The sequence below is a fragment of the Electrophorus electricus genome, chromosome 19 (genome assembly GCF_041902795.1).
Source record: "Electrophorus electricus isolate QZ-2024a chromosome 19, ASM4190279v1, whole genome shotgun sequence".
NCBI classification, from domain to species: domain Eukaryota; kingdom Metazoa; phylum Chordata; class Actinopteri; order Gymnotiformes; family Gymnotidae; genus Electrophorus; species Electrophorus electricus.
In genome coordinates this window covers 20,239,908-20,260,000 of record NC_137515.1, presented here as the reverse complement: position 1 = coordinate 20,260,000, position 20,093 = coordinate 20,239,908, and the positions used below count along the sequence as shown (strand labels likewise).

General features: G+C 47.2%; 3 protein-coding genes across 5 annotated transcripts in view; 2 read left to right on the top strand and 1 right to left on the bottom strand.

The window, feature by feature from the left end:
- Window positions 1–1,312, top strand: part of aak1b (AP2 associated kinase 1b) — a 37,339-nt gene extending 36,027 nt beyond the window's left edge. Inside the window, exon 22 of one of the 2 annotated variants that reach the window (XR_004777071.2) lies at window positions 1,019–1,312. Coding sequence is in view for 1 of the 2 variants with exons in the window: in XM_081701868.1 (XP_081557994.1) it covers window positions 1,019–1,026 (8 nt within the window). In the remaining variant the exon portion in view is untranslated. The remainder of the gene's footprint in view (window positions 1–1,018) is intronic. The other variant, XM_081701868.1, reaches the window with a different exon arrangement.
- antxr1b (ANTXR cell adhesion molecule 1b) overlaps window positions 1–13,207 on the bottom strand; it is a 23,795-nt gene extending 10,588 nt beyond the window's left edge. Inside the window, exons 1-8 of one of the 2 annotated variants that reach the window (XM_027018247.3) lie at window positions 12,963–13,207; window positions 5,857–5,928; window positions 5,331–5,402; window positions 5,060–5,141; window positions 4,938–4,971; window positions 4,349–4,428; window positions 3,787–3,855; window positions 440–520 (exon numbers count right to left, since the gene is read on the bottom strand). In XM_027018247.3, coding sequence (XP_026874048.1) covers window positions 440–520; window positions 3,787–3,855; window positions 4,349–4,428; window positions 4,938–4,971; window positions 5,060–5,141; window positions 5,331–5,402; window positions 5,857–5,928; window positions 12,963–13,090 — 618 coding nt within the window. In that variant the 5' untranslated portion in view covers window positions 13,091–13,207. The remainder of the gene's footprint in view (window positions 1–439; window positions 521–3,786; window positions 3,856–4,348; window positions 4,429–4,937; window positions 4,972–5,059; window positions 5,142–5,330; window positions 5,403–5,856; window positions 5,929–12,962) is intronic. The other variant, XM_027018246.3, reaches the window with a different exon arrangement.
- Window positions 13,208–14,823: 1,616 nt separating this feature from the next.
- On the top strand, window positions 14,824–20,035 carry bmp1b (bone morphogenetic protein 1b). The gene is given in 10 exon segments (XM_081702768.1): window positions 14,824–14,861; window positions 16,024–16,105; window positions 17,407–17,513; window positions 17,695–17,819; window positions 18,209–18,327; window positions 18,685–18,837; window positions 18,987–19,011; window positions 19,014–19,073; window positions 19,383–19,528; window positions 19,632–20,035. Coding segments are annotated over 10 exon segments (1,119 nt in total). The 3' UTR covers window positions 19,896–20,035.
- Window positions 20,036–20,093: the final 58 nt, after the last annotated feature.

Below are 20,093 nucleotides of genomic sequence, written 5' to 3'. Positions count from 1 at the left end.
TCCAACATTGTTGATGATTTCACTTTTCACAAATTTGAGCTTTCCACATTTTGTAATGTTACACCCATCTCAAAGTAATAAACAGTTGTGGTGTAGTTGGTATTTTATTTGGGGGGGGGAGGTAATCCCTTCAGTGAACTCTATGGGCGATATTCCAATAGCTGTGAAAAGCTTTTGAGTGTCACACTGTTTAATGGTCTCATCAATGTTGTCATTGTTAGTTTCTCTGTAGGCTCACTTTGACCAAGAATTCACATTTATTCTTCTTTCTTTTCTTTTCTTTTTTTTTTACAACTATTATAAAAAATGTATAGTTTTGTGTTTTTTTTAACTGAATTTGAAATGCATGATGTCAAATGTAATGTCCTCAGAGGAAATGAGGAAGCAAGTGAGGGAAGGTTTATTTCTGTGATCTGTGAATGCAGCTGCAGTATCGTACCGAGTCAATGATGCCCTGCAGGGCCTCGAAGCCATCAGTCACAGGGAAGACGCGCTCCTTACTGTCAGCTATCACAGCCAGCTAAAGGCGCAGAAACACAGCAGTTAAATGCTGAAATCTGGCTTTCTGTTACTTAGTCGTGGATATTATGAGCAGTTTCGACCTCACTGAGGTCTTCACACAAAGCGGCCGTGTCTGAATTCTTTCCCTCAGAGACTGATTCACTGTGAACTACATGGACTGACTCAAGGTAGCAGTAAGGGGACTGAACTAGGACAATACTTACTTGAGAGTGTGAAACATAAAAATATGACATCATACATGACAACGTCATCTTTACGTTACAAACAATCATACAATTGTGTCAAAAGTGGTAATCACACTAGTGGTTCGTTACCAAGCGTCATGCCGACTCCAGGCAATAGCACCTCTGGCCACCAGGGATCAGACTCAATGAAATTCTTGTTTAGTTTACCTTGTTGATTTGTCTTCACAGTGTTTTTTGACCAAGGCCTGTTTTTTTTTTATGTGTATCAGATCTGTCAGCTACTCACACCTTGTTGTTCAACCCTTGTCTAGTCTCCTGACTGTTACTGAAGACTTCACCACCATGCAGCGACCAGTGGAAATCAAATCTACGCTTGCTCAACAAGGTACACTGCTCACAGACCAAATGCAGCAGCTCCAAAAGACCTCTTCAGCTGTTCCAGCACTTCCAGTGGCACTGGACTAGACCAAGACTGTTACTGCACCCTCAGCCAGCCACATGGTTCCCAATCTCCCACCGCCAGATGAACATCAGAAAAGTATGATGGCTCACCAAGCAAGAGCAAGAGCTTTGTGATTCAGTGTGCCGTTCGTTTTAACTCCTCTCCCTCCTGTTATGCTAAGCATTCAGAATAAATCTCCATGTGTCTCTCTGCTCTTACCAATAAGGTGTCTTATATCATGAACAGCACTAAATCAGCCTTATTCTGAGTTTGAGAGATTCCTAAGAGATAGATTAGATTAGAGATTAGATTATCCCAAATCTGATCAGGATTTCTCCTGGTGAGAAATTCATGACCATCAAACTGGAAAGATCCATCTTCAGAGTACTGCACACAGGCCCATAATCTGGCAGCAGAGAGTGGCTGGAATTAACCTGCATTAAAGTCCACATTCTGACAAGGGTTAAGAGGAGCTGTAGCGGTGGACACAGTTTGCTGAGATTTGAACCTCAATCTGGACTATGATATGCAGGAGAGCTAAAGCCCAGAGGAAAGTGACCACAGGAGACAACTGGGCCCATGCTACTCTTCCAGTAAACAGGGGTGTGTTAATAGTCCATAGTCAAGGTTAAAATTCAGGTAACTTGCCCTGTTTGAAGAACAGATGGTATATTGGTATTGGTCACTTATCTTTTATTCTGATCTATTCATATCTATTCCTACTGTACTCAGGAAGATTGTCGGACAAGATGGTAACCCGCAAGTTGCAAATTCTCCCCCCCCCCCCCCATCATCCATCATCCTCCCCTAGAACTGCATGGCTTGGACAGAAGACCACTGTGGAGTGGTAAAGTCATATTACGATTATACCCATGACCACAGCGCTATTTCACAAAGAGGCAATAGAATTCCTTATTAACCAATGAACCCATGGTGCTGCGATATCCCTGGTTGGCCAAGAATAACCCCAGCTTCACTTGGGATTTTTTTTTAACTTCCTGTATGACTCTTCCCTGTAGACTCCCCACAATAGAAAACTCCAAGACTTATATCATTTCCACCATCCCCCTGACCTGTTACAAACTGTGTGTAGCTCTCCTACCGAGTGCAACGTCTCCCTGTGATTGATTTGAGCCAGAAACAAAGGCCATGGAGGAAAATCTAAAGGAATCATTGGCTGAGAGTTTTTATCCTACTGTCTACATCCCCAGTTGCAGCAAGTGAGGTCTTCATAGTGCATTTTATCATGGGCACCAGCCATTATGACTGTTTAGTTACAATTATGATCTAGCTGAAATGCCTTCAGTCTTCCAAGCATTCGTTAACAAGGTTATCAGGAGCATGTTGAAGATCTTGGTTGTAGACTGTGTAGATGACATTTTGATATTCTCCAAGTCAAAAGAGGAACAAGCGTAACGTGTAAGCAGAGTTACATTTCCTAGAGAATCATTTGCACATCAGTCTAGAGAAGTGTGAATTTCACTAGTGAATTTCCTGAGGTATGTTGCTAGTGAAAATGTCATGAAAGACGGATGATGGCAAAGTCAAGGCTGTAACACAGTGGCCAGAACCCTGAACAGTCATGGAGATGCATCATTTTTAGGCTTCCTGAACTTCTGTAGATGTTACATTAAGCATTTGATTATGGTGGCTGTCCCTCCAACCTCCTCATGAAATAGTCTTAGAACACTTATCTGCACAGAGTGTCAAAAAGGCATTCAAACATCAGAAGGTTGCCCAGCACGCTCTTACCCTTCTCAGCCTTTTTATCAAGGTAGATGGCTCAGAAGCAGAGGTGGGGCAGTGTTATCACAGTGTTCAGGCTAGCTGCAGAGGTTATTCCTGTGAGTCTTTTACTAATGAAACACTCAACTGCAGAGTGCAGGATGCCTTGGAAGAACAACAACATTCTTGGTTAGAGGGACAGAGCACATGTTCCAAGTCCTCATGGATCATAAAAATGTAGAATATGTCAAGTTGGCCAAGACGCTGAATGTGCATCAGGCTGGGTGGATCCTATAGTTTACTTGTTTATCTTGGCAACAAAAACACAGAAGCTGACACCCTGTCTACTCGATCAAATCTGGCAACTCCCACTTCAGAACCGAGACCATTCTGCCCCATGCATGTGTCTTAGCACCAGCTAGATGGGAGATACTGCAGGAAATGAGGTCAGAGACACCAGGATGAGCCCACGCCCCCAGAACGTCTGGCCAGCATGCCCCTGCATCAAGTGGGGCAGTGGGTACACACTGCACAGAGTTCCATACCTCCTGGATGCAACAATCTGTCCAGCTGGTAATAAACAAGGTTTTGGTGGCCTTTGCTTGCTCAAGATATGGAGAATTATGTTAATGCGGTTCAGGTTTATGCCACCTCCAGGACTCCTAAACAGTTTCCAGCTGGACTTCTTGCACCCCTCCGGTTTCCCTGACTATGGTGTCTGTGGTGTCACTTAGCTGTGGATTTCCTCACTGACCTGCCCCCCTCTCTGTTGGCAAGACCTCATTATCACAGATGACAATTTCAGTTATTAACATTAAGTTCCTAATTTGTGAATTTGCCAAGTTGGCCTTCATGGTAAGCAGGGAATGGATTCAGACACGCCAAAAGTAACAGGATAGGAGAAGAGCTGACCTGAGTTTCATTGAAGTCTTTCACTCCCACACAGTAGACGGTAGCTCCCAGCTGACGTGATCGACCGGCCTGTCATCCAAACACAACACGTCACATTAAAAACACGTCACCCCATCTTCCAAACTGCATCTGTTTTATTCTAGTGTGAACCAACAAATTCTAGAAATGTGGTAGGGAATGGGGAAGAGGGATTGAATTTATGTTTTTAGACCTCAAGACTACAGTGCAACCACACAGCTAGTGAAAGTCTTTTCAAAGACTACCATGTCTTTGAGAGAGGCCTCCTGGCCACATGCCAAAGCAGTGTCAAGTGTTGATATGGAAAAAACATCTGACACCTCATAGTTATTTTAAAAGCAGCCATTTCTGTAGGCATGTTAATCGCTATAGAAACCATAGCAGTAACACGTACTGTGTAATATATAATGTCTTTTTTATAATGTCTTTTTTCATTTCGCATGATAAAGGACAGAATCAGAAATAGGGACCTTATATGCACTTATTAAAAGCCGTCCAGCCTGAAGATGGGAAGTGGCTAAAGTCTCCAGGAACATGGCCTCACCTCTCTGGCTGCCAAGTCAAACTGATTCTCCCGCAGTTCTCCATCCGTCAGAGCGATGATGACACTGGCTGCTCGGTAACCTGGTGGAGGAGAGTGAATGCAACCTACGTCATGGTTCAAGCCTCGGCAAACATCTCACAAATCACTAAAAAAGAATTCAGAGGCATCGGTAAAGTGCTTGGAGGCCCGAACGCCAATGCAGAACTGCTCCGTCCTGTTGTGTAGATGTTTGGTTTTTTAATCTTATCTGTTATTAGATATAATGAGTCTTCCAAAGTCACTGACTCGTGTTTGATCCTTTGATTGGAGCCCTAATTGAGCATGTGCTCTTGTGCATTTTGCTGCCTGGAGAGATGATATCCTGATCAGAGATTATAACCTGACAAGCTTCATGCCGTCAAAATAAGAAAAATCAGACTTTTGCTATAAGGAACCGAAGGGCACTGCCCAGGCACCCTTATGTGTCTGACCCATTATCACTGACCCATTAAAATTTAAAATGTGCTTGTGCAAAAGTCATCATCCACACACAGATTACTTGTCAGATTTCAGTGCTTGTTGTGTTTTAAGGCGCATCAGCACAACTCACCATCACCCGTAGCATAGTATATCTGCTCACTCGCCTAGAAATAGAGAACAGACAGTGAAGATGTAAGATGATGTACAGGAGATGTGGTCACGGCAGTGGGTGTGGAGGTGAAAAGATCTCACTCGCTGAAATCCCTTGTCCATGAAGGTGTCTCCACCCGGCTGCACCATCTGAAGCTGCTCCAGACCTTCTCGGATTTGATCCCTATAACACATGCGTTGCAGGATTGGGTCACTCTGCCTGAGTACATGGCATATGGATCTCTGCTTCACACAACGTCTCTAGGAGAATACTCTGATAAAGTTGCTTTTTTTGATCGGTGACAAAGAACTAAATAGAACAAGTGATGTTGAAGTTCTTGGGTGAGGCAGAGAATGTAAGGGAGAGCCTTACCTGTCTTCCGTCAGCTTCATCAGAGTTCTGCCTTCCGTTGAAAATACGATAAATGACATCCGAAGCTGAGGACTAGAAGAGAGTGAGACAGGTGTGAGAGATACAGGAAGAATCAGCACTGAACCTCTCAGATTGGTACACAGTCCTGAATCTTTGACTCATTACTACATTCTCAGACTGGTACACAGTCCTGAATCTCTGACTCATTACTACATTCTCAGACTGGTACACAGTCCTGAATCTCTGACTCATTACTACATTCTCAGACTGGTACACAGTCCTGAATCTCTGACTCATTACTACATTCTCAGACTGGTACACAGTCCTGAATCTCTGACTCATTACTACATTCTCAGATTGGTACACAGTCCTGAATCTCTGACTCATTACTACATTCTCAGACTGGTACACAGTCCTGAATCTCTGACTCATTACTACATTCTCAGACTGGTACACAGTCCTGAATCTCTGACTCATTACTACATTCTCAGACTGGTACACAGTATTGGCGGAGGGAACCACTCACCTGATGAACTTATGCGCCAAATTATCCACAAAGTAGTAGATTTCATTCCAGTGGTGCTGTACACTCCCCGACCTGGAAGAGTCCAACCACAGGCACAAGTGACTGAGGGTCCAATCGCTTTAGGTCATAGGACTAGCCCACTCTTGGGCAGACGGCAATCATGCGCGCTTATCTTCAGATGAAACTTTCATCTGCAGCAGTCACTGTAATTTAGGCTTGTTTACTAAGAGCTCTCTCTGTCTGAATTTATCAGTTGAGCTCTGATCCGTGTACGCAGCACAGAAGCAGAAAGGAGCACGTGTTGGGCTATAGTGCACACAACACACTTTTAACACAGACTCAGACCAGAGACCACACCACCTCAGACAGACCAGAGATGACACCACCTCAGACAGACCAGACCACACCACCTCAGACAGACTAGACCACACCACCTCAGACTGACCAAACCACACCACCTCAGACACCACCTCAGACAGACCAGACCACACCACCTTAGACACCACCTCAGACACCACCTCAGACTGACCAGAGACCACATCACCTCAGATTGACCAGACCACACCACCTCAAACAGACCAGAGATGAAATTGAAAACAAAAGGCTTTCCTGTAAATGGACAGGCTTAGATCAGCACAATAAAATCAATGGGGAAAAAATCCTAAATAAGTAATTTCCTAAATATTCTAAACATTTTGTTAAATATTTTGCTTTTAGTTGGAGTAAGCACAATATAAAGGACCAGCCATTTCTGCTCGTTTAAGATCTTAGACATACGTAGCCATGTAGTGCTGTAGGATAGTGTAGACAGCTCGGCTCTCCAGGAACAGAGCTCGTGGTTCAGACGGATCTGGCTTTTCCAGGACTCACCTGTGGGGCTTTTCCCACCGAGCCCCCCTGCACACTGAGCCCCCCTGCACGCCGAGCCCCTCTGCACACGCCGAGCCCCCTGCACATGCTGAGCCCCCTGCACACGCCGAGCCCCCTGCACACTGAGCCCCCTGCACACACTGAGCCCCCCTGCACACGCCGAGCCCCCTGCACACACTGAGCCCACTGCACATTGAGCCCCCTGCACACACTGAGCCCCCCTGCACACGCCGAGCCCCCTGCTCTGAGCCCCCTGCTCTGAGGCCCCTGCACACTGAGCCCCCTGCTCTGAGCCCCCTGCACACTGAGCCCCCTGCACACACTGAGCCCCCTGCTCTGAGCCCCCTGCACACACTGAGCCCCCTGCTCTGAGCCCCCTGCACACACTGAGCCCCCTGCACACACTGAGCCCCCTGCTCTGAGCCCCCTGCACACACTGAGCCCCCTGCACACACTGAGCCCCCTGCTCTGAGCCCCCCTGCACACTGAGCCCCCTGCTCTGAGCCCCCCTGCACACTGAGCCCCCTGCTCTGAGGCCCCCTGCACACTGAGCCCCCTGCACACTGAGCCCCCTGCACACACTGAGCCCCCTGCACACACTGAGCCCCTCTGCACACTGAGCCCCCTGCACACTGAGCCCCCTGCACACTGAGCCCCCTGCTCCGAGCCCCCTGCTCTGAGCCCCCTGCACACACTGAGCCCCTCTGCACACTGAGCCCCCTGCTCTGAGCCCCCTGCACACACCGAGCCCCCTGCACACTGAGCCCCCTGCTCTGAGCCCCCTGCACTGAGCCCCCTGCTCTGAGACACACTCTCTGTCACATTGCCCCTCCCACACACCCATTCCAGTTCCTTCCTAAGAGCTTCAACATCTGTCAGGGCAAAAATGCATGAATAGGAAATACGAGACAACCAGCGCATATGGCGTGCTTATTAAAACCTGAAAGTCCAACTGCGGTTTTAAACTATTGAAAAAAATATTTTGAAATATTGAAAAAATGTTAATGGTTTAATAGTTGTGTTACAGTATACTTATACTTCAAACTGTGCTTGGAAAATACTGGAACATGTAACTAAAGTGAGTGATGTGAAGTACTCAACATGGATGATAAGCAGACTGATATCACACTGTAACAGGGAACGATCTCCAGACAGAAGCATATGCTGAGGAGAGTGAGATTTATTAAGCACAAACCCACTGTCAGAATCGTTAGTGTCCAGGGTCAGGGAGGCAACACGAAGAGTAGCAGGTACATGATAAACAAACAGAAACAAAGCACAAGTGATAAGGAAGAACATGTGGATTAAGAAATCTCACAGACAGAGCACATACAAAAGAGGCATAGAATCATGACAAACAACCACAGAAAACACACACAAACACAAGAAGCCGGTCTAACTAATGGAACGGTGAAAAGCAAAAAGCAAGTCAAGGACTTCAACATGAACGGAGAAAATGAAACACTGACATGCTCCAGGGTAATTGGGCAGCGGAGCTCAGTGGTGAAGGTACTGGATTGGTAATCAGAAGGTTGCTGCTTCAAGTACCACCCCTGCCAATCTGCCCCTGAGCTAGTCCATTAACCCTCAATTACTCAAGTTGTACTCAGTCATGATTATAAGATGCTTTGAATAAAAGTGCCAGATGATGTAAATGTAACCATGTAGACTGGATGCTATGAGGAGCCAACTGTGACACAAATGTCATCACTCACACACACCTCTGTGTTCTTCCCACAGACATTTGTGCTCTTAGTTTCTGTTTTGTTATAACGAGTTAGCCAGCTGTGATCCTTCAGCTGTGATCCACACTTCAGTTCAGTCTCAGACATTATACACATCAGTTACAAGCATGGCAATCACACGCTACACCACAGCAGCCAACTCTGGTGTGTAGCTGCCACTGCATATTTGCAATATTGCACTTTTCAGCGACACATGGTTGTATTTCTTAAGACGCACTCGGGTCTCCAGTGTGGGACATTATTGATGGCAGCCTACCGAGTGCCAGAGGAGCAGAGAGCACAGATCATGGAGTTGAGGGACTACACAATCATGGACTAGGGTTGAATCTAGGGAATGATGGCAGTGTTTCTGGGTGTCTAGTCCTGGATACGCAGGGCTGAAGAGAGAAACATTTCTGCGTGTGTTACTAATCGTCTCAAACACACCAGGACTCCAGTCAACGTTTGTCAAACCCCCACGCAATAGAAGAGTGAGGAAACGTAAACATATTAATATGACAGGGAAGGGTTCATTGGGTCATGGCGAAGATGTGTACAGGACAGCCTTGGAATTCCAAACCTTTCACTGAAGTGTCCTGAAGTGTCCTGAAGTGTCCCAGGCTTATTGCAAGACACACCCAATCTGAAGCAGTGAAAGACACACACACTCTAAAGCAGTGAAAGACACACACTCTAAAACAGTGAAAGACACACACACTCTAAAGCAGTGAAAGACACACACACTCTAAAACAGTGAAAGACACACACACTCAAAAGCAGTGAAAGACACACACACTCTAAAGCAGTGAAAGACACACACACTCTAAAGCAGTGAAAGACACACATACTCTAAAACAGTGAGACACACACACTCTAAAGCAGTGAAAGACACACACACTCTAAAACAGTGAAAGACACACACACTCTAAAGCAGTGAAAGACACACACTCTAAAACAGTGAAAGACACACACACTCTAAAGCAGTGAAAGACACACACACTATAAAACAGTGAAAGACACACACACTCTAAAGCAGTGAAAGACACACACACTCTAAAGCAGTGAAAGACACACACACTCTAAAACAGTGAGACACACACACTCTAAAGCAGTGAAAGACACACACACTCTAAAACAGTGAAAGACACACACACTCTAAAGCAGTGAGACACACACACTCTAAACCAGTGAAAGATACACACACTCTAAAACAGTGAAAGACACACCCACTCTAAAACAGTGAAAGACACACCCACTCTAAAACAGTGAAAGACACACCCACTCTAAAACAGTGAAAGACACACACACTCTAAAACAGTGAAAGACACACACACTCTAAACCAGTGAAAGATACACACACTCTAAAACAGTGAAAGACACACACTCTAAAACAGTGAGACACACACACTTTAAAGCAGTGAAAGACACACCCACTCTAAAACATTGAAAGACACACCCACTCTAAAACAGTGAAAGACACACCCACTCTAAAGCAGTGAAAGACACACCCACTCTAAAGCAGTGAAAGACACACCCACTCTAAAGCAGTGAAAGACACACCCACTCTAAAACAGTGAAAGACACACACACTCTAAAGCAGTGAAAGACACACCCACTCTAAAACAGTGAAAGACACACACACTCTAAAACAGTGAAAGACACACACACTCTAAACCAGTGAAAGACACACACACTCTAAAACAGTGAAAGACACACCCACTCTAAAACAGTGAAAGACACACACACTCTAAACCAGTGAAAGACACACACACTCTAAAACAGTGAAAGACACACACACTCTAAAACAGTGAAAGACACACCCACTCTAAAACAGTGAAAGACACACACACTCTAAACCAGTGAAAGACACACACACTCTAAAACAGTGAAAGACACACACACTCTAAAGCAGTGAAAGACACACTCTAAAACAGTGAAAGACACACACACTTTAAAGCAGTGAAAGACACACCCACTCTAAAGCAGTGAAAGACACACCCACTCTAAAGCAGTGAAAGACACACACACTCTAAAGCAGTGAAAGACACACACACTCTAAAGCAGTGAAAGACACACACACTCTAAACCAGTGAAAGACACACACACTCTAAAGCAGTGAAAGACACACACACTCTAAAGCAGTGAAAGACACACCCACTCTAAAGCAGTGAAAGACACACACACTCTAAAGCAGTGAAAGACACACACACTCTCTCTCTCTCTGCCTGCCACCCCTCATCTTGCCTTCTTTTTCTCTTGTGTGTGTGTGATTTGTGTGTGTGCATGTGTGCCTGTGTGTGTCCGTGAGTGGGAGTGAGTGAGTGTGTGTGTGTGTGGGGGGGACTATCAGGAACATCTGGTGCTGCTGGTGAAAAGGTTCCAGGGGACTAAACTCACTAAACACACATCACACTCTTCCTCACACACATCACACTCTTCCTCACACACTTCACACTCTTCCTCACACACTTCACACTCTTCCTCACACACATTTATCCACAGACATTTCTGCCCTTAGTTTCTGTTTCTTTATAGTCAGATAAACAGCTGTGGTCCTTCAAACACACGTCAGCTCCATCTTGCCATCGTCTTACACACATCTTCATTTGGTCCAGTCCAGATGGTTGTCTGGAGGTCAGCATATGTGTTGTGTAGCAGGTCCAGCATGGCTACCTCTGCTCCACGCACCTGACTGAGTTCAGAGCGGCTGACTGTAATCTGTGGAGTTGAACTCACATTCCCTCCATTAAGACCTGCTGTTGTGGTAAGATTTGCACCCTCCTCCCCTCTCCTCCCCTCTCCTCCCCTCTCCTCCAGCAGGTTTTAAGTCAGCTCCTTTTCTTCCGTTCAGGGTTTCAGGCAGACACACACAGCGGTTAGCGCTCCGTGTTTGGTGTATACCCCTCACACAGCTCTGTGCTCTCTGACGGCGTCTTCTCACACACTTACAGCTTTGTCTTTGATAAACACACACACCTTTCCTCACGTCAGTGTGTAATATGAACTGCTGTTATAATGTGAAAGTACTCTCACTAAGGTTTCTGCTTTCCAAGGCCAACATACTGTACCCAAATGCGTTAAGAGAACCGTGGAGCCCCGCCCTAATGACCGCTGTGGGCGGGAACTACGTGCTGGTCTCAGTCTGCGCTGATAGGGAACCACCGTAGCCGACTCACGTCCTCATACATCTGCTGTGTGTCTCATGTCCTCATACGTCTGCTGTGAGTCTCGCGTCCTCATATGTCTGCCATGAGTCTCACGTCCTCATACGTCTGCCGTGTGTTTCACATCCTCATATGTCTGCCGCGAGTTTCTTTCGTCCTCATACATCTGCTGTGTGTCTCGCGTCCTCATACGTCTGCCGTGACACTCGCGTCCTCATACGTCTGCCGTGACACTCGCGTCCTCATACGTCTGCCGTGACACTCGCGTCCTCATACGTCTGCCGTGACACTCGCGTCCTCATACGTCTGCCGTGAGTATACTCACTGGATTTAAACACCACAGTTCCTTCTGCTTTCTCCTAATAGCACTTCCATGTGCAGCTTAATGGCCACATAATCCCCCCACCCTCCCCACCCACTCCACCCTCCCTAACCCTCTCCACCCACTCCACCCTCCCCACCCACTCCACCCACTCCACCCTCCCCACCCACTCCACCCACTCCACCCTCCCCACCCACTCCACCCACTTCACCCTCCTCACCCTTCCTACCCACTCCACCCACTCCACCCTCTCCACCTTCTCCACCCTCCTCACCCACTCCACCCTCTCCACCCTCCCCACCCACTCCACCCACTCCACCCTCTCCACCTTCTCCACCCTCCTCACCCACTCCACCCTCTCCACCCTCCCCACCCACTCCACCCACTTCACCCTCCCCATCCACTCCACCCACTTCACCCTCCCACTCCACCCTCCCCAACCTCCCCACCCTCTCCCCCTCCCCACCCACTCCACCCACTTCACCCTCCCCAACCTCCCCATTTTCTCCACCCTCCCCACCCACTCCACCCTCCCCACCCTTTCCATGGTCCTTAAGCTCATGTGGAGCCTCAGGTTATCAGGTGTGAGCCTGCAGCCTACTGGCCCACAGTTTAGAGCAGACATGTATCCACTGTGGACTGTCTGACCTTTGACCTTCCTAAAGAGCCGGGGGGGGTATGTAAGTCCCCAAAACACACACCAGTAGTAGAGCAGTTAAAAATATGACATTTATGACAACATATGACACATTTAACAGTGTGAGTGTGGTTACTGCTTCTAAAGCCACTCTTTAAAGGGTTGGCCTATTCAAATAGGTAAAACAAATCAATCAAAACAAACATGAAGCCAGCTTGTCAACAACAACAACAACAACAATAGCATCTATATGTCATTTGTAGTGGTACGTCTGTCCACATACTGCAGTGTCTCCCCAGCTCACCTGGCCTAACCTGCACCATCTCCACTCCACCCCTCACACACTCCACCCGTCTCTCTACCTGAGAGAGCAGGAACAGGAAACTCACTTGTCCAGTACGAAGTAGAGGTCGAATCCTCCGTAGCAGGAGTTCCCGGCCCGCCAGCGTTCACTCTGCCCAGCGCTGGTGACCACTGTCAGCAGCAGCACACACAGCTCAGGCAGGCACACACACATGATCCCGGCAGCACGCGGTCCAGCCCTGCTCCTACACACACCAGCTCAGAGGGAAAGGACTGAACATCTGAATATAGAAGTAACCGCGCAGGCTTCTGGAAGACCGGAGGTGGGGTAGGAAGAGAGGGAGAGAGAGGGAGGGAGGGAGAGAGAGAGGGAGAGAGAGAGTCCAGAGCGCGTACAGAACCTCCCCATCAGTGAGACGTGAGAGCCAGCCCCTCCCACAAGCCAGTGCAGGAATGTCCCGCGTTACTCTGAAGGGTGGGGGGGTGACTAATTAAGCAGAAATCACACAAGTGAAAGAATCACTAAGATCAAAATTTTACTTAAGTAACTGTAACATTGCCTCCTTTGAAACTCAATGTAGTCATTTTGTTTGTGTGGTGTGATGAGCGTAGCAGTGGAGTATGTGACGTGCAGATTACACAGTGCTTCATAGCTCAGCTGGTGTTGAGATGTTTTATAATCAGCCTTCACAGCACAGACAGTAGTTGCACGTATGTGACTGGACACTGTTGACTTGAGTCCTTTTAAAGGAGAAATCCCAGAAAATCACATTCCTTCAGCACTTGGTAGCACTTGGAAAATTGTGCATTGTGTAAGTGTCACATTTAAGGTTACATCCTTGTGAAGAGGTAACTATGGATACCTGTGAGAACTTTAGCTGTACCCACATGCAAACAAACAAAAATACCTTCTCTTTCTGTCTCTCTCTCTCTCTCTCTCTCTCTCTCTGTCCGTGAAGTCTGTGCTGTTTGGAGCATTATGCTTGGAGCTAGCGCCACACAGTGGTGAAGAGCAGTACAGTGTGCAAACAGACTTTCCCTACAACACTGGAGGCTCTACTGACTTGTGCAGTGTTGGTCTTGTGTGTTATCTATTCACTGGGTACAGTGGGAGATGTCCCAGTATGTAGAGACATAGACACAGTCCTGCTCAGGACACACCTGACAATCACACACCTACACTAACGACTGTATTACAGTGTCTACACAACACGACAGCAGAGCGTGACAGCAAGACATCAAGGTGTAGTACCTCCTCCTTAATCTCCAACTCACCTCTGTCTCCATCAGGGTGGAGTACTTCCACCTTAATCTCCAACTCACCTCTGTCTCCATCAGGGTGGAGTACTTCCACCTTAATCTCCAACTCACCTCTGTCTCCATCAGGGTGGAGTACTTCCACCTTAATCTCCAACTCACCTCTGTCTCCATCAGGGTGGAGTACTTCCACCTTAATCTCCAACTCACCTCTGTCTCCATCAGGGTGGAGTACTTCCACCTTAATCTCCAACTCACCTCTGTCTCCATCAGTTTAGGCTTAAGGAGGCTGGATATTCTTTATTACAGGTGAGCAGTAACTAGTCATCCCTGCCTGTGTACCCCCTCCATGTTATCGCCATGGGAACATATACTTGGGGGGGCTAACCCTGTTACACTTATTGCACCAGAAACCAAAGACAGATTCACGAATCTGATTTCATGGCTTGTTGATTTTCATAGCTGTAGAATCCAGCAGGTCAGATAATGATCATTTACATACACTCCCCCAGGAAAGTGTTTTAACACCTTTAGTGTTTACATACATAGCAGATCTTGAACTTTCCTGAGTTCACTGATGTTATGGCCATGGTGACCCTGGGTGACGAGGGCTGGGCTCCCATCCTCCACTATTCCCGAAATCGCTGAGAGAAGTCAAAAGTCTTTCTAAATACTACAAAAACCAAGGACATGTTTGCAGTGGAGCTAGTGGTGAAGGTGCTGGACTGGTAATCAGAAGGTTTCTGGTTCAAATTACACCACTGCGACGTTACCACTGTTGGGTCCCTGAGCAAGACCCTTCACCCTCAAGTTGTACTCACTCATAATTGTAAGTTGCTTTGGATAAAAGAGTCAGCTAAATGCTGTAAATGATTTTTTTTTTAATGATCAAATCTTTAAACTCTACCGTTACGCTTTTAGAGTTTCTTGGTCTTCTACATCTCATGCTGTTTTGGCAGTTCTACTGAGACACAGGAAAAGACCAGAAGGGTTAACCAGGAACAAAGGCCACAGACTGTTAGATAACATCACATTTACAGAGAGAGTGTTGAATAAGGCAAACAGCATTATGGGTGACATGAGGTATTCCTCTTCATCCTAAGACGTGAGGTCCTCCTCTTCCTCCTCAGATGTGTTCCACCACAGAGTTGCCCATGTTTCTGAGCTTCTCCCAGAGCGGTGAGCCTAAAAACATTACACACATACACACACACACACACAGCTTACCAACATCCAGCTTCATAGAGTTCTCCTCCAGTAGCTCTGCCTTCCAACTCTATAGATCAACACTTAGAACCAAAGTTTAGCCCATAACAGAAAAATGTGGTCTGTTCCTTATTATCTGATTGGACATTCCTAACATGTGGCATTAGTTATATGACTTAGAGGTCCTGTTTTGTGAAGTACCCCACCCTGAGTACGCTGAGCAGAAGCTGGGCTGGACAGAGCCTGTCCTTTACCTGTGGGTAAAGACACCCAGGACTCCACCCACAATCACACCCCTCGCTGAGCCTCCGCCCACACCCAACTCCAACACACACCACCTCCCCGACAGGTTCGTGTGTGTGTTTCTGTGTGTGGTATGTGGATGTGTGCTGAATTGTGCAGTGTGTGTGAAACCGGCGGTTCCAGACAGTTCTGGAACAAAGGTTTACTGCTGTACTGGTGTGTGGTGGCCAGAAGAACCCTCTCTAACTGCTGCTCTGTGTGCCCATTCTGAGGCTGCGGCTGCATGCGTGCATATGCTTGCTCCATCATAGTTAACTGAGCCCATAAGGGGTTTAATAATTATGTGTAAGATAAACATGGAATATCACATCATTGGTTTAATGGGTTTTGTTCACCAATAATAAGGCTAGATTGTGTTGCCCTCTGCTCTACCCCCTGCAGGTGCTGCTCCTATGTGGGCCGTCGGGGTTGTGGTCCCCAGGCCATTTCCATCGGCAAGAGCTGTGACAAGTTCGGCATCGTTGTGCAATAACTGGGTCACATGACTGGCTTCTGGCATGAGCACATGCGGCCCGACCGAGACGCACACGTCAGCATCATCGGAGAAAACATCCAGCCAGGTTACACACTCGCACATACACACACACACGATGGGAGTGGTATCTGTCACACACATGTGTCTATGTTCTACGTGGTTGTGTACTGCTGTAATAAACTACATGTCCACTTCATAGTGGCTTTGGTGCATTACAGGTCTGTCAGCAACTCACTGAACACAGAAGGCAAAAACCTTTTGTTTCTATAAGAATGACTAATTCTGGCATTGAGCCTCAGTGTGTTGGGGGTTGTACTGCACGCTCGGAGCTGCTCAGAGATTCTCTCACATAAAACTACCTCTAAAAAGAGTGATCCTTTAACAACACTCCAGTACAAACAGCTTTACTACAAAATCATGATGTCAAATTACTTTGCGGTCACTTTATTGGTGTGCAGTTGTGGGCTGGTTACTGTCTTTCCTCACCAGCTGCTCTGGCACTGATGCCCAGAACTGCCCAGGTCTATTTAAGGACATGGACAGGACTCCTGTGGACTGGTCAGGGACTGGCTGGGTGTCCTTAAAGTGAACTTCCCCGGCTGGCCAATTAGTGTTCTCCTTGAAACACCTTGGGAAAGTCCAGCTGTCCACATGTCCAGCTGTCTTGGCAGCCTTGGTGTAATGAAGATCTGTGGAGATGACAAACACAGAGAGAAATTTTGGATGAACGAAAGCAGCAGATTGTAACATGAATAAACCTTCTTGGTCTCAGTGGAATCTTGTGTAGGTTTGAGAAGCGGAAACTCCAACAAGGACACTGGACCTTTTTCTTTTGAGGGCTTTTTTTTTTTAGATAATTACAGTGTCCAGAAAGCCACTGTACCCTCTGAGAAGTTGTAAGTTCAAGCTGTTTTATCGCGGGACATGTTGGCTCACATTTCTCAGCTGTTTCTGCAACTGAAAAAACAGCAGAAACTCAGCATGACAGGCTGATCGCTGGGCTGATCGCTGGGCTGATCGCTGGGCTGATCGCTGGGCTGATTGCTGGGCTGATCGCTGGCGTGACCTGTCTTATCGACAGTGTCCAAGTTTCTACCTGTTTGTGGGTTTCTCTGACGAATAATCCTGCTGTTACCCCTGTTGAAAGTGTGTTTCTGTTAGTTATGTGAGTAAGCCTTGCTTGCTTTGTATGTATGCGCGCATGGTATTGGTGGTATGTGTGTATTATGTTGGTGTATGGTGTGTGTGTGTGGTGGGTGTGTGCATTGTGTGGTGTGTGTGCGCTCTAGGTCAGGAGAGTAAATTTCCTGAAGATGGAGTTAGGAGAGGTGAACTCCTTGGATGAAGAGTACGACTACAACAGCATCATGCACTACACCAGAAACGCCTTCTCCAGGTGTGTAGACCTTCTTGAGGTGTGCACTAACACTAGACCTTCTCCAGGGGTGCAGACGTTCTCCTGGTGGGTGCACTAACACCTCTGTAGACCTTCTCCAGGTGTGTGGGGTGTTTTTTGGCCTCCAGGTTATCAGAACATTTACTTGAAGTTTTTCTGACTGGTTTTCTGTGTTTTATAGAGACATCTTTTTCGATACAATTCTCCCTCGTTATGATGTCAGCGGGGCCCGACCTCCCATTGGTCAGCGGATGAGGTTAAGTAAAGGGGACATTGCACCAGCCCAGAAGCTCTACAAGTGTCCCAGTAAGTAGACTACACACTGCAGACTGGAGACGCGTATCCCACAGGCCGTTGGGGCAGTGGGAGCTCCAGGAAGCTCAGGAGCCCTCTGGGTCTTCCTCTGTATTACATCATTCCTGCTCCGTAACGGACGGACTGGCCATTCCTTTCCTTCCTGCCAGTGTGCAGGAAATTTCCCTTCATGTCCCATAATTAAGCATTGTGGTGTTTCTTTGTAGTGGATATCAGGGACAAACGTATTACAAATGACAAATGTAATAAGCTGCGCTGTGTTGTGCTGTGGTGACGGAGCTGACAGAGGTGTCCCTCATGCTGTGTTGCACTGAGCTGTGGTGATGGAGGTGTTCCTCGTGGTGTGCTGTGTTTCTAACATTCTTCAGCTCTTTGATCAGCGTGTGGTGGGAGCCTGCAGGATGGCCCCGGCAACTTCTCCTCTCCCGGGTCCCCGAACGGCTACGCCACCTACGCCCACTGCGCCTGGAGCATCTCCGTCATCCCCGGGGGAGAAGGTGTGATGCATTCCTTCTCCTCTCAGACCTCCCTGAGATCCACCTGTCCATAGTGGTTAGATATAGTGCTAACCCACTAGTTCATCAAAGGACTTCATATCTTAGGGGCTGTGTTGGTCACAATCACAGTCATGTGTGTAACAGTGCATGCTAATCACAGGCCTGTGTGTTATATTTCTGGTTGGACTGGAAGCAGTTATTAACCTGTTACAGTCCATTACTAGTCTGTCAGTCAGCTGACAACCTCCCATTCCATCTTACAACCTCACAGTCTTGGTGACAGCCGAGACCAACTCTGTCGTGTTTGGAAAGTGATGGTAGATTCCCGTCCTGTCTCTCTTCTGTCTTGTGTCCCTGAGATTGTCCTTAACTTCCAGTCTATAGACCTGTACCGAAGCCATCTGTGTTGGTACGACCGCGTTGAGGTCAGAAATGGATACTGGTGGAAATTCCCGTTAAAAGGTTCTTCACTTTCCTGATCACTTGAATTCCTTCTAAAACCGCTTGTGGAAGTCCTAGTGAGCACTATGAGCAGCTTGGTCCGTGATGTCCGGAATATGGTGAGGTGCAGTCCGGCACGTCTCTCTGCCCGTCTGTCTGCTGCTGGCCCTGTTTGATTGACATTTCTGTGTGTGACTGTTGTTTTCTGATTGGTCCAGAGCCCCTGGTTTCCACAGACAGTCGGCTGTGATTGAGTTCCGCAGCAGCAGTAACTAGGTGGGGAAGGGATTCTCCGCCAGCTACGACGGTACACTTCTCCTATGCCCTAGCTCCCCTAACACCCTATCCTCTACCTTCCTCTTCCACGCCAATTTAAAATTTAAATAATCATTATATTTTCAATCACTATTGACTTCTGCATTAGTGATAATCAAATTATTAATCACTTTATACTACAAATACAGAGAGAGTGAAAACAGAAGAATCCTTGAATCATAAACATTGAACACAGAGATCAGTTGGGTTGTCCTGAGGTCCACATCCAGGCTGCGTGAGAATCTGACTGTCAGACCCTGATCCTCTCAGGCTAGTTTAATGCGTGTGGTTCTCTCCCCAGCCATTTGTGGTGGTGAGATCCACAGAGACTGTGGACAGATTCAGTCCTCCAACTATCCTGGCGACTACTGTCCCAACAAAGTGTGTGTGTGGAAGGTGACGGTGGCTCTGGGGTTCCACGTGGGTCTGCGTTTCCAGTCGTTTGGGGTGAGGGGCAGTCTGTAGACCTGCTGGCCAGCACCACGTCTTGGAGGCGGAGGGTGTGGGGAAGCTGAAAGGACATAACAGTGCTGTTTGCCCTGCTGCGCAGATCAAGAGACATGACAACTGCACCTGCGACTACCTTGAGGTGCAGGACGGATGAATGGATAGCAGTCCTCTCCTCGACCGTTTCTGTGGCAACCAGATACCCGACAACATCGAGGCCAGCTCCAGCCAGCTGTGGCTACTGTTCATGTCAGATGGCTCTGTCAACAAGGAGCAGATTGCAGCCAATTTCTTCACAGGTAAAGGTACCGCTCGGGCACGATGGGCATCACACAGAACGTGGTTCCTGTATTCCACCAGTCTCTGAGCAGTGAGATATCTCTTTACAGAAACATCTCAGCTCAATAAACATTTATATAGTGTTTTTACAGAAACATTTAATGTCTTTTCTGTTTTTCTGTGTCTTCTGTAAATGGGTTTTCTCACTGACATCATGGACAGGTCATGCAGTAATATCATTTTCCCTTTACATTCATACACAGCTTCACTGTTGGTTTTATATCAG